Source organism: Balaenoptera musculus, chromosome 8 (assembly GCF_009873245.2).
Source record: "Balaenoptera musculus isolate JJ_BM4_2016_0621 chromosome 8, mBalMus1.pri.v3, whole genome shotgun sequence".
In the NCBI taxonomy this organism is placed as follows: domain Eukaryota; kingdom Metazoa; phylum Chordata; class Mammalia; order Artiodactyla; family Balaenopteridae; genus Balaenoptera; species Balaenoptera musculus.
Window position 1 is genome coordinate 58,694,105 of NC_045792.1, and position 13,470 is coordinate 58,707,574.

At 47.3% G+C, this 13,470-nt stretch overlaps 1 protein-coding gene across 1 annotated transcript in view; it reads left to right on the forward strand.

Annotated features, from left to right (window-relative positions):
• The window catches only part of CLPB (caseinolytic mitochondrial matrix peptidase chaperone subunit B), a 146,616-nt gene that overhangs the window by 94,888 nt on the left and 38,258 nt on the right, over positions 1–13,470 (forward strand). The window contains exon 6 of the mRNA XM_036861854.1: positions 11,370–11,467. Within this exon, the coding sequence (XP_036717749.1) occupies positions 11,370–11,467 (98 nt within the window). The remainder of the gene's footprint in view (positions 1–11,369; positions 11,468–13,470) is intronic.

Consider the following 13,470-nt stretch of genomic DNA (forward strand, 5'->3'; position numbering starts at 1 on the left):
TGCAAAACCCTACCACTCCCCTGTTTTGAAACCTTCAGTAATGGCTAATGCTTGTGAGTTAAGCTCACATGCCTAACCCAGCCTGCAAGTCTCTCTGCAGCCCACCAGGAATCTTCTACCACCCTATCTCCAAGAGGGGCAGGGGACAGTTGTTTGCTTCAGGATTGGGACCAGAGCTTGATAGGCTTACCAGGGGCATGCCTGCAGCCAGGTGGGCCTGGGGACACAGGAACTGTCTCTGCCATAGGTCCACTCAACTACTCATTCCCTAGCATGGAGTCTTTCCTGCCTCCAAACCTTTGCTCATTCACTTTTCTGTGCCTGGGATTCCCTTTCCCCACTTCACCACCTATCAAACCCCTACTTAGCCTTCAAGAGCCAACTCATTTATGGCTCTTCTTGTCACTTTTCCTGGTTTGCCTACCTGAAGTGAATCACTTCTCACTCTGTTACCCCACAGCAATTTTAGGAAGCTTATTTTTGGCCGAGCCACGTGGCATGTGGGGTCTTAGTTCCCCAACCAGGGATTGAACCCCTGCCCCCTGCATTGGAAGCGTGGAGCCCCTACTGCTGGACCACCAGGGAATTCCCTAGGAAGCTGTTTTATTGTTTTAAAGATTACAACTGAAGTTTGAAAAAACAGCTTAGCATGTGTCTCCTCATATATCCTTTTCCTTCTGTTCCTCTGATTCTGCTGCCAGTAGCCCTGAGTAGGTCTCTAACCTGTGGAAGGCCACTCAGTCTCCCTTCCATCAGCTAAAGAGTTGGGGTGGCTGGCTCCCTCCTCAACACCTCCATCTCTACACATATACCATTAGTGAGAAATATTATAGGAAGGAATGCTTAGTGATGGTAATTGTAGTAAAAATAACAATAGCTGTCATTTATTGAGTTCTTACTTTGTACCAAGCTCTAGACTAAGGCTTTTCTCTCTTTCAGTACTTAAAATATCTTTGCAAGTTTAATACTCTTATTACCTACATTTTCCATATGCATACTCAAAGGCATTAGGCTGTTAAGTAACTTGCCCAAGTTCCACCACTAGTAAGTGGCAGAGCCACTGTGGTATCTGTGACTATGATCTCAAGAGCAGAGCTCCAGTTGTGTTCCTGGAGCCTATACAGGGTTCAGCATAAAATAGGTGCTCTGGAATGTTGGTTGGTTGATCACATGAGTGAATGAATCAGTGTTCTTCCCATTGAACTTGTCTTCAGGCTTTTAGAGACTGGCTGAGCATCTGTAGCTTATGCCAAGAAGTATGGATTTTGTCTCATTTCCTAATGCCCAGCTATACACAGACGTGTTCCCTCCCATTCAGTAACAAACTGCCTGGAACTCTTTCCTGGCTCATATTTACAAGAGAATGTGATAAATTCAGTATTGATCCCTCCTGTTCCACTGTAAATTTTGCAAAAGATGATTAAATAGAGAAATAGAGTCTGCAGGCATTGTGGCTCAATATGTTGTGGAGTGGCGTATCGACCTCCTCCATCCAAAGGCAGCCAGTGCCTAGCCCTGCTGCCCCAGACCAGTAATTAAAATCCTGGGAGACTGGGATTTAAAATCCAATCATATCCCTGAATCAAGCCTTCTAGCCTCCCCATGTGATGAGTGCAATAAGGTAACAGCAGGAGCATGTTTATGTCTGTGCTGAAGCAGTCCCCATAGGGTGGGTAAGAAATGGAGAGTTGGGTAGCCCCGCTGGCTAAATCACTTTGCCCTGACACCACAGCCACTTGTGAGACAATCTGTAGATACATAAACAAGTTCCAGCCAAAGACCAATTTGGACTGTAAGAGCAAAATACCATGCACAGAAATTCACAAATTGTGCTTCAGTGTACACTTATGTTCCCACAGCCAGTAGTTGGTTTACACAAGTGATTTGGCCTTGATTAAACTATGACCTTTAGTAACCAAACGTGTGTTTGAATTTCCATAGGAACTCTTTGATTTAGGCTGAAGTCAGCCTTCCCTGTCCTGAGGCCTGTAATCAAGGCATAAGATACTATTGAAATAAATAAATTGAAATAAACTCGTCCATCTGCTTTCAGCAGGATCAGGAGCTCCCTGAGAGCAAGGACAGTGTCTTCTTATTCACTTTTCTGTGCCTGGCACCTGGCATGGTGCCAGATACATAGAAGGCTCTCCAAAGGTATCTCTGAATGAATGAATAAACACAAATTAACAATCTTGAAAAAAAAAAAACCTCTGTAAACTGATGTATAGGTAGTAGACCTACCACATTATTACCCATTCAGAGCTTGAACACTTCCAGTGCTGGGGAACTCATTTGTTCCTGAGGCTGCTCACATTCTATCTTTGGATTTTCTGATGGTTAGAATTTTCTAATATTGAGCCAAAATCTGCTTCCAAGGGTCTTAATTTTACTGTTGGGTTCATGTAGAATAAATCTAATTCCTGTTCCACATGATGGCCCTTCAAATACCTGAAAATTAAGGAGTGTTCTCCTGAGCTATCTTTCCTCCAGCCTAAACCTCCAATTCCTTAAACCGTGTTTCTCACATGGCTTCTAAACCCTTTCTTATCTTGATCACTCCTCCCAGAACAATCTCCATTTTGTCTCTCATCCAAAACCCATGACTTCCCATTTATCTCCATTAATTTTCATCTCATGTGTTTCAGCTCTTAATGTCCATCTTCCACACATGTATTTGGTACTCTTCCCACCCTAATCTGACATCCGTAGATATGATGAACAGGCCATCCCCATGTCAGGGGTCAACATGCTGAACCAGGACCAAGCCTTTTTGCTGCCATTGGAAACTTCTTTTTTCTTCACCTCTGATCTGTCAGTCACTCCACCCTGCCGCTTGGGTCTGGTTAGTCCACCAATCACTGACTAACCCTCCACACTGTAGCGACATGGAGCACACATTTCTCCATTGTGTCCTCAGAGTTGTCCCGAGACACCCCAGCGTATGTCTGAAGAAGTCTACATATGCCCTAACTGTACCTGCTTAAGCAAACACAGGTAATCCTGATGAAGAAAGGAAATGAGGTTAGTCTGGCATGACTTGGTTTCCGTGAACCCATCCTGATGCCTAGGGATCATCACCATTTCCTTTTCTAGGCCTTCACAAAGCATCCCTTTAGTAATGCATCTGCTTCTGGAGACAAGACACATATGGGTGAAAAGTGTGTGATCAGATAAGTACTGTAGGGCTTCAAAGGAGGAAGTTGTCCACGTAGGCTGCAGTGGTCTGAGAAGGCTTCAAGGCAGGGGAAATGGAGCTGGTCTTTGCAGAATGTTGGGTCTGAGTGGTAGGCAAAGAGGCGTTTGACACACTGAAGAGAACGGTGAAAACCCAGTGTAGTCTAGTCCCTCTGGTCAGTGCTGGAACTGAAAGCTCATGGGGTAGGGCTCAAGGCAAGTAGAAAGAGCCCTGGACTGGAAGGCCTGGGTTCTAGCTTACACTCTCCCACTCAGTCTCCATGACCTTGAGCTCTGACTTTCCCCTCTCCAGGCTTTCTCCAGTCTTTTTTTCCCTTAGTTCTTATAGCACCTTCTGCTCTATACCTGGTACTTTTTTTTCCATCTCCCCAGCTACACTGTGTATGGCTCCCTTGGAGTGGGGGGAGGGATTCATCATCCTCTTCTCATCCTGACACCACACTATATTGTCATTGTTTCTGTCCCTGTCTGTCTCCTACCAGTCTGGGTTCTCCCCAGGGCAAGAACAAGTCTGATTCCACTGCATGCCCAGCTCCTGGCCCAAAGTCAGTACTCAGTGAATTTTAATGATGGAGCCATGAGGCAGTAGCTCTGTTCCATGAATTTTAGAAATCCACCTCCCTGAAGGCAAGGGTTCCCACCCAGACTGTGTGTGTCAGAGAATTAGGACTTCCAAATGACATTCTGGACATTCCAGCTAGGACTTCTAAATGACCTGTTTAGGGGCTCCCCTGTCACCCCAGACAGGGGAGCCCTGAATGGGAGGAAAAGGAGTTCCATTTCTTACCCTTCTACAAAGCTGTCTGTCCCAAACCTGCCTCTGGAGACCCGCCCCACCCCCATCTTGGTTTTGGATCATCTGAGCACATTGGAAGGGAAGAGGAAAGACGATTTTTACCTCTTTTTGAGTCATCAGGCCTTTGGAAGGTAGCACTGTGTGGTGGAAAACCAGACCTGTCTTCTTTAAAAAAAATTTTTTTTATTATGTAAAATTTCAAACATATACAGAAGAGAAAATAGTATAATAAGTCCCATGACTGTGGGCAGATTATTTCAGCTCTCCCCACTTCTGTTTTCTCAGTCTTTGTATGATGAATAACTGTATATAAAGGCCGTAACACCCAGCAAATGTTAGCCAGTCTCCTTTCACCTTGCTCTTCCACTGGACTCAGTTATCTGTGAAATGAAAAAAAAGTATACCTCTCCTGCTTTCTTCATCAAATTCTTATTAAGAATTAAATAGAGGAAGTAGTTGGCACAGGGTATGGCACATAATAAGAACTCAGTAAAGGTTCTTGGTTACCAGGGAGGCTAATCTGCAGGTGCACATGTGCACGGGTGTATGGATTCTGTTGAGAATGCTCAGTGGTTGGTTTAGGGGAAAAGCTCAGGAACCTCAGCTCTATTCCCAGTGCTGCCGTGCTGCCTGCAACATTTTGGACAGGGCTCCTCTCTCTCACCTTCAGCCTCTGGGAACACACAGAAGAATCAGTCCATCTCTGACCTGAGGAGCTACACACAGACTAGCTCTGAAGATTAAACAGAGATGGACTCCCAAAAAAGGGAGGAGTGGGAGGATAATAGGAGCCTATAGATGATGAGCATTGAGAGCTGGAAGGGTGAGGAGGCTTCCCAGAGAAGGGCCCTTGAAAAAGGGGTAGGGTCTGGATAGTCAGGGAGACAAGGAGTGGGGTTCCAGGCATGAGGAGTGTCCCAGACAACAGTGTGGAGGTGAGCGAAGGTGAGTGTGGAGATGGGACAGGTTCACGGCATCTCTCATGTGGTCGTCCTGTCTCTCTTGGAGCGCTTCCTTGATGGGGAGCTCGCAGCCAAAAAGAATGGATGGCTCCACATTGATGTCTCTGATCATGGGAAAGATTTCCCTTATATTCAACAAAAACTTCCAATTGGAAATAGTAAACAGACTGTTAAAATAGTGAAAATCAGGATGAAGGTGCTAAAGGAGCCAGCAGTAAAAATGGAAAGGAAGAGTAAATGCAAAAGTTATTACAAAGAGCATTGTACAGCCAGTACAATCTTTCTCCCCCCCAATAGTTTTCACGCTTTTTATCTTACTCAATTCAAACAAAACCCCTAGAGGTAGGCAGGGCAGCAGTCATTACCACCAGAGAAATGAAGCAGGACCCCAGTCACACAGCCAGGAGTGGTGACCCCCATCCCCACTGGCTCCCAGGCCGTGTGCGCTTTTAGGGGGCAGGGAGCCAGCTGCAGTTAGGGGAAGGGGTGAGTCATGGAAACTGCAGCGGTGGTAGATCTGGATCACTAGAAGGCCCCGATGGCTGATAGAACTGTGGGGGGTGGGAGGGAGTGGGTGAGCATGTCAATATTATTGATAATATAGCCTCACACATTTGTACAGGGCAGTTACTGTTTGTTTTTTTTTTAAGCTGTCTCAAACGCATCATCTTTGATATTCACAGAGGTAGCAGAGGGCCAGAACAGAGTGGTGTCAAGGGAGGAGGGAGTAAAATGCCTCCTCCCCTCCCCACCTTAGGCTTGCTGTCAGCACAGAGAAGATCTGAATCCCATCTCCCACTCTGATTTTAGCACTCTCCCCAGGAAGGGCAAGTGGGCCTCTCTCTCCAACACTTCCTCCCCACTTCCCACCCACAGAGCATTGAGGGTGTCGGGGCCTGACCTGACCTGATCTATCACCCAGACAAAGAGGTGTCTAGAACCAGCAAAGAGACTGGGGGCTTTGGCCCACAGAAGCAAAGAACATGGTCACACACTTGTTGTGAGAAGGGCTTTTCTGGGGCAGGAAGAACAGCCATGTTGTGTGTGCCCTCAGAAGACAGCACCTGGAAAGAAGTCCGTTCATTTGGTAAATCTCATTGAACACCTGTTCTGTGCCGGGCCCTGTGCTGGGTAGTCAGGATATAGCAGTGGATCAGCCATGGTCCCTGACTTCTGAGGGTTCTCAGTCTTGGATGGAGACAGACTGTTTTAACACAGGGATCAATGTAGTAAGATAGAAGCAGAAGGGCCTGTGGGAGCACAAAGGATGGTACCAAACCTGGGGTGGTAGGGAAACAAGGTTTCCTGGAGAAGAAGCCTGAACTGAGTCTTAAAAGATGAACAAGGGTTTACAGGCAGTCCAAGGTGGGAGTGGGGTTGGAGAGAGAGGTTGGGGCTCATGCGAAAAGAATCTGCCCTCAGTTTAGTGGCGGGAACCCCTTGGTAGACCATGAGCTTGGGACTGGGTTCTGGGCATGTTCAGGGAAGCCAGAGTGACCCACCTGTTTCGAATGTAGTAGAGGGGAGTCTCTTCTTAAGGAATTGTAAGAGCTCATCATTAAGGTCTTTTTCCACTCAGAAAGCCTATGATTATGTCAAACCTAAAGCAGGTGCTGTACCAGAGAAGATCAGCAGGCTCCCTGAGCCCCCGTGGGCCAGGCCTCCTCTCCCGTCAATACCATTTCCACTGCCTTATCCTGCCCTGGGTGTTGAGACCCAAGCCTGTCACTGGCACCAGCCAGGACCAGTCCAGGACCATCCACCCCCATCCTACTTTCCTGGCCCGAGCCCTATTGACAGATCCCCCAGAATCTGAAGGAATTCAAGACAAATGGTTAAGAGGATGGAGTTAATAAAATTTGAAAAATTGAGGCCTGTCACTCCACTAAACTTTTTTCAATACCACTGACAGAAACATATTTCCCCAATGAGTGACCTTCCACAGCTGTAGGGGGCAGGCGCAGCCGCAGCAGTGCTGCCAGGAAGCCAGTCTGCTGTTTATCAAATATTATAAGCTGGGACACACTAATCTGAAGCAGGGAGAGGAGGGGAGGGGTCCTGCACTATACTGCCTGGGGTGCTCCAGGTGTTGGCCTGAGCCCCAGACAGCCAGTGGGAGGTGACGGATGGCCTGCGATTAGCGCTCCCCACCTCCGCCCAGCCCTCTGACTTACTCCCAGAAGCCTGACCCTCTAGACCAGCTGCTTGGCCCGGAGGGGCCCTGGGTGGGAGGCAAGGGGAGGTCAGGCCAGGGCATGGGCCATCCTGATGCCCCTGGAGAGGGCAGGCGGGTGAGGCCCAACGTGGTTATTTATTGGAGTGTAATGGTTTGTGGCCGTTGGTCGTGGAGGTGAAATCGATCAGTTGTAGAAGTCAGGTTCTATCAATTATTACAGCAATTAGTCAAGCCAGAGCATCAGAGCAAGGGTGCAGGGGCTGGGGGACTAATATTAGATGGACATTATCCATGATGCCCCTGCCTCAGCCTTCCTAAAGTGGGAGCAGCCGTGCTGCCCTGAGGCTCCAGAACCTTGGGGAGCCTGGCTGGCTTCCCCGCTCGGGGTGGCTGGGGTGGGGCCTAGCTGAGAGCCTCCTGGGCTGGTGACAGGCCCAGCCCTGCTTTAAAAGGCATCCCTGTGCTGGCTGGCCCCGGTGCAGAGATGCCCTACCTATCCCCATCCCATCCTTTATGAGAAGTGACACGACTCCTACTAGAAATTACTCAGTGGCCAATGTTTATGGCACACATTTTTCATTCTGTAAGCAAATATAGATCACTGACAGCACTTGTTTGAAGCTTCTAATCTCACCCTCTGGTCTTCCACTATCTTCTTCTCTCACCTCTCTTCCTCTCCCCCTCCCCTTCTCTCTCCCAATTTTTTTTTCCTCTCTTAACCATTTGTCTTTTTCTCTTTGTTCTTCTCTTCTTTCCCTTCCAGAGGTCTCTCCCTCATCCCCCTTCCACTCTAGCCCATATTTAGTGACAGAGCTCCCCCTGGGGCTACCTGAGAAAGGAGAGGCCTTTCCACTGCATGATTGTAGCTCTCTTTCGGCCCTCCCTAGCTGTGGTCCAGGAGCTTTGGGGAAGGGGAAGATGATGTCTGCCACTGCCCGTCGAGTCCTCAGTGCTGAGCACCAGAGAGAACAGGGCTGAGCTGGGAAAACTGGGCCAGGTGAACAAGCCCCTTAGCGCTGTGTTCCTTCCTGAGCCTCCACAGTCCTGCTGTCCCTCCTTTGGCACACTGATCACACTTGGACTGAGTTGTGGTTGCATGGTCACCTCTGGTCCCCGTTAGCTTCTGGAGAGCTGGAATTGTGCCTAGACTCGAACTCTAGGTGGCACCTAATCTTTTTTTTTTTTTTTTTTTTTTTAATTTTTGGCTGTGTTGGGGCTTCGTTGCTGAGCGCGGGCTTTCTCTAGTAGCGAGCGGGGGCTACTCTTTGTTGCGGTGCACGGGCTTCTCATTGCGGTGTCTTCTCTTGTTGCGGAGCACGGGCTCTAGGCATGCGGGCTTCAGTAGTTGTGGCATGCGGGCTCTAGAGTGCAGGCTCAGTAGTTGTGGCGCACGGGCTTAGTTGCTCCACAGCATGTGGGATCTTCCCGGACCAGGGATCGAACCCATGTCCCCTGCATTGGCAGGCAGCTTCTTATCCACCACGCCACCAGGGAAGCCCGACCTCATCTTAAAGACAGGAAGAGGAGCCTGCAGAAGAGAGAAGGAACGGTCACGGGGTGTGAGGAAAACCTGAAAAGTGGTTTTTAGAACTCAGAGGAGAGAGTGGCCAAGGTATCAGTTGCTACAGAGTGGTCAAGAAATGTAAAAAAGAAAACTCTTCATTGGCTTTGGCAGTCCCCCATCTTCCTGTATACAGGGCCCTGGTACACAGAGCCCAGTAAGCACCAACAGAATTGAAAGAAAAAATGAGGCTCCAACTGAGCCTCTGAGGACTTGCCTGCTAGTTAGGAAGAACCCAGGCACCCTCCTTATTAGGAAGGTTGTATTTTATCCTGTAAGCAGTAAAAAACCACAGAATGATTTTTCACCAGTGGTGTGTCATGGCTGCCCTGGTGGGAGTGTGGAGAATTGTAGTCGACCAGGGTTCGACTCCTGCTCCAAACAAATAACCAACTTTGTGACCTTGGCTAGTTGTCTCACTCCTCTGAGCCCAGTTTCCATGTCTGTAGCATGGGAATTTAATTCCTGCCCCTCAGGATGGTTGTAAGGATTTAATGATATAACGTATATAAAGTACAGAGCACCGTGCCTAGCACATAGTAAATACCAGTGGCTATTATTCTTATTATCATCACCACGTCTAGATATATAGCCGAGACATGAAAACATACGTCCATACAAAGACTTGTACACAGATGTTCGTAGCAGCATATTCATAATAGCCAAAAGGGAGGAACAACTCAAATGTTCATCAGCTGGTGAATAGGTAAACAAAATGGGGTATGTCCACAGAATGGAATATTGTTCAACCATAAAAGAAAGAAGTATGTGCTATATTCCTACATTCATGTTGTAGCGTGAATGGCACATGCTGCAACATGGATGAACCTTGAAAATATGCTAAATTTAAAAAGCCAGACTGAAAAGACCACATGTTGTATGATGCCATTTATATGAAATGTCAAGTGTAGGCAAATACAGGAACAGAAAGTAGGCTAATGGTTGCTGGGGTTGAGGGGAATGAGGAGTGTCTCTGATAATGGTGACGGGGTTTCCTTTCAGGATGATGAAAGTGATCTGGAATTAGATAGTGGTGATGATGTATGATGTTGTAAGTGCATTTAAAACCACTGACTTGTATATTTATTTTTTTGAATTGTATACTTTAGATGGTATATGAATTATATTGTAGTAAAGATTATTTATATTAATATTTTGTACCAGATTTCTGTTAGAAAATAGGATCATGTATAAAAGTATTAATTTTTCTTACTGACAATAAGTTTCCTTGGCCTGGATCGTACTTTCTGCTCTCTGTTCCTTTCCCCTCGTCCTCCCACACCTCTTCTCTGCAGCCCAGGCAGACAGCCACTTGTAAATGCTTAATGAATGTTTGCCATTGTCGGTTAAGTTTATAGTCCTTTAAGAAGCAGAGAGTTTCAATAGGAATGATTTTATATCATGATATAAATGTTTCCTCAGCCTGGGGTTGAGAAACACTGATTTTTACTGTCCATCAACAAACAGTGGCTGGACGTCCCCCCGAGCCAGGCCTCGTGGTGACACGGCCTTACCTGTGTATTTAGTGTCCCCAGCCAACTTATTATATCCTTGTGGCAGGGACTGTGTCTTAACCCTTCTTTACTTCTAGACAACACTTCCCTAGCAAAAAAGAAGATCAAGGAATACTAGTTGACCACTACCTTAATGTTCCATTTAACACATAGTTCTTGAGAGGAGTGCTTTTAGATCTGAGTCTTCCATGTTCCCAGGCCCCACTCATTCAAGATTTGGCAAATTGAATGGAATGGACAGTTTTTGAAGAGGAGAGTGAGGTGCTCAGACCTAGGCTTTGGGAAGGAGATTCTGATAGCATGGGGGTTAGAGTAGCCTTTCCTCAATGACTGCCTGTCCACAAGGCTTTGCACCAAGTGGACACTTTATTCAGGGCTCACCAGCTGCCGGCACTTAAAAGTGAGAGAAGGTAGATGCATGGCCCCCAGCAAGCCTCTTCTTTTTGTTATACTTAAAGTTCTTTGTCTTCAAATCATAGGAACTAATGATTGGAGGAAATGCCTGCCTGAGTGCACAAACTCACCAACAAGTAGCACCGGTGAGGGCTGGCACAGCCAGGTTGCTGATGATGACCAGAGGACTCAGCTGACTCTGGTAGGCAGGAAGTGTCCAGAGAAGGAGAGCATTAAAGGAGAGGGAGAGGCAGAGAGCAGAATGAAGGGGGCCTTTTCACTGTTATTTGGTATATTCTGTGCTTTAGATTTTTATATGATTTTCATGAATGAATATTCATCTGTGTACAAACGAATTTGATAATGCAGGCATTTTAATGAATAATGCATTGGTGTTGGGGTGTATTAATCTATGTGCGTGTTTGGTGTATTTTTTAGCATGTTTGGCTGTGTGTATTTTTGTATGCACAGCACACCTGTGTGTGTGTATAGCATATCTGTGTGGGTGGCAACTCTCTGCGTGGGTGGTGTGTTTCTGCACATGTGTGCATGCCCATGTAGGAGCCTCAGTACCCTGACCTCTGTGTCAGAGAAGACTGAGAACTCCTCTCTCAGAGTAGCTTAACATGTATTTCAATCTCTTAAGTTTCTGTTGCTCCATATTTCTGTGGGCTTCCTTACACTGAAATCAAGGCACAAGGCACCTCTGAGGGAAGGCCGAGAGCCCACTGATCACTCATAGAGGCTCTATTTCTCCTTCTCCTCCTGCCAGGAGCTAATCCCCTGCAGAGGAATGAAATGGGACACACACCCTTGGATTATGCTCGAGAAGGGGAGGTGATGAAGCTTTTAAGGACTTCTGAGGCCAAGGTAAGTCACAAAGAAAGGAGAAGGCCTATGGGCACTCCACACTGCATTTGGTCTTTCACTCATTAAATTATGTCAGGCTCCACACCAAGGGCCACTTCTCCTTAGGGGATTATTGTCTATTTAAATTCAAATCCAACCCCCCCTCTCATCAAGAATAGGAAGCTGTCCCTCTTCCTGACCAGGAAGAGACCTGGGCCACTTCTGGCTTCTGAGGACTTTCAAGTTCAGTTTTTGAGGTAATGGACCTTCCAGCTCCTTTTCATAGGAGGAAGGATAGCAAGACATAAATCTCAGCCTAAGTACTATTTCCTCAGGCCTCATGTATTCTTTAGCCTCATCAAGTAATCCTTTCCCATCATCACTCCTTCTAGAGCTATTCCCTGACCTCTTCCCTCCACACACACTCCAGAGAGCCTTGTATAGAATCTGAGCCAAAACAATCTCCACCTTCACTTGATCTTCTCAACCAGACTTTTGAACCTTCTAAAAACAGGCTGCCTTCTGCTCCTCTCAGCCACCCAACTATATCTCAGAAAGTGCTTGGCAGAATCCAAGAGCTAGAATCACAAATCTCAGAGCTGGCAGGGACCTGAGAAGTCATCAAGTCCAGTGATGGGAAATCTTATCAAAGTCTAAACAAATAAGTCAGAGGAAAATAGAGCTGTTCTCATTGAAGGAGAGGTGGCCCAGTGCCCCGCCCACCAGACTGTCCCTACCCCCAAGGTAACCTCCCTGAAGGCTGTGCTGTGGGCACACATTTTAAATCTCTGAAACCTAAATCAAATGACTTCTTTTCCTCCTGGGGAGACTGGAGCCCAGGGATGTGGTGTGACTTGCCTTTGGTCCCAGAGTGAGTTACTGTCAAAACTGTAACTAAGACTTGGACACGAGGTCATATAGTAGGTTCACTGGCAGGACTGGAACTGGAAGGCTTGGTTTCTGACTCTCAGTCTTGTGCTCTTTCCAGCATCGTGGAGTCTCTCGTTGGCAAACTGGCCGAAGTGCTTTGAGATGATTAAGAGTGACAGGTCCCACCTAGTGGCACATACTCTCTGTGTCTTGAGTAAGAGCACTTAGGTCACCGGACTGAGACAGACAAGACAGGGGTTGGGATCCCAGCTCCCCGACTCACTGACTGGGTGACCTCGGGTGAGCGCTTCCCCTCTTGAAGATCAGTTTACCTTTGTGAAATGAAGACATTGTGACTAAGTGGTTTCTAAGGTTCCATTCAAAATACCATTGTCTGTGTAGCAGTCAGGATAAACTAGGTCATGCTATTGTAACAACCCAAAATTTTGGAGGCTTAAAACAGCAAAGATTCATTTTTACCTCATGCTGTACATGAAGGTCAGCAGAGGGGGGTCGTGCTCATCCTAGGTCCTCAGGGACCTGACTGGCAGAGCAGCCACACTCTGAAATACTGCTGCTTGCTTACAGAGGAGAGAGTGCTCTGAAGGGCCTTGCATCTGCAGCTAACTGACCAGCCTGGAAGTAGGACCCTTTACTTCCACTCACAACTCACTGGACAGAACTAATCCCATGTTCCTGTCCTATAGTTGGGTCAGCTTCCCCCATGCCATAAGGAAATCCCTGAGCACTGTTTCAAGTTACCTCAGGGACTGCATCCCCATCATTATCTCCCTTTTCAGGCCAATCCACTGTCCCCTGAGAGCAAGTGCTGCACTTGGCCAAAAGTACCCGTATTTTCTCAGGTGGTGTGACATAGGGCAGGCCCTGGTCGAGTCATGTAAAGCAGGAGAACAGGCCACTTAGTGCCAGAGGGGGTGGAAGGGTTAGGGCTGCAGAGGGACCCTTAACAAAATTTGGCTGCCCAAGAAATGGCCTGATGTCAGCCACATCAGTACAAAGCTGGTGTTCCGAGTGAATAAGTGGCAGTTGCGTCCTCTGTGCCAGTCAGATCCTTCTGGACCACAGAGGGCAATTGCAGATGCTACCTTCTGCGTAGACTGAGCTCTTAGAATCTGTGCAGAGGGGGGCAGTAA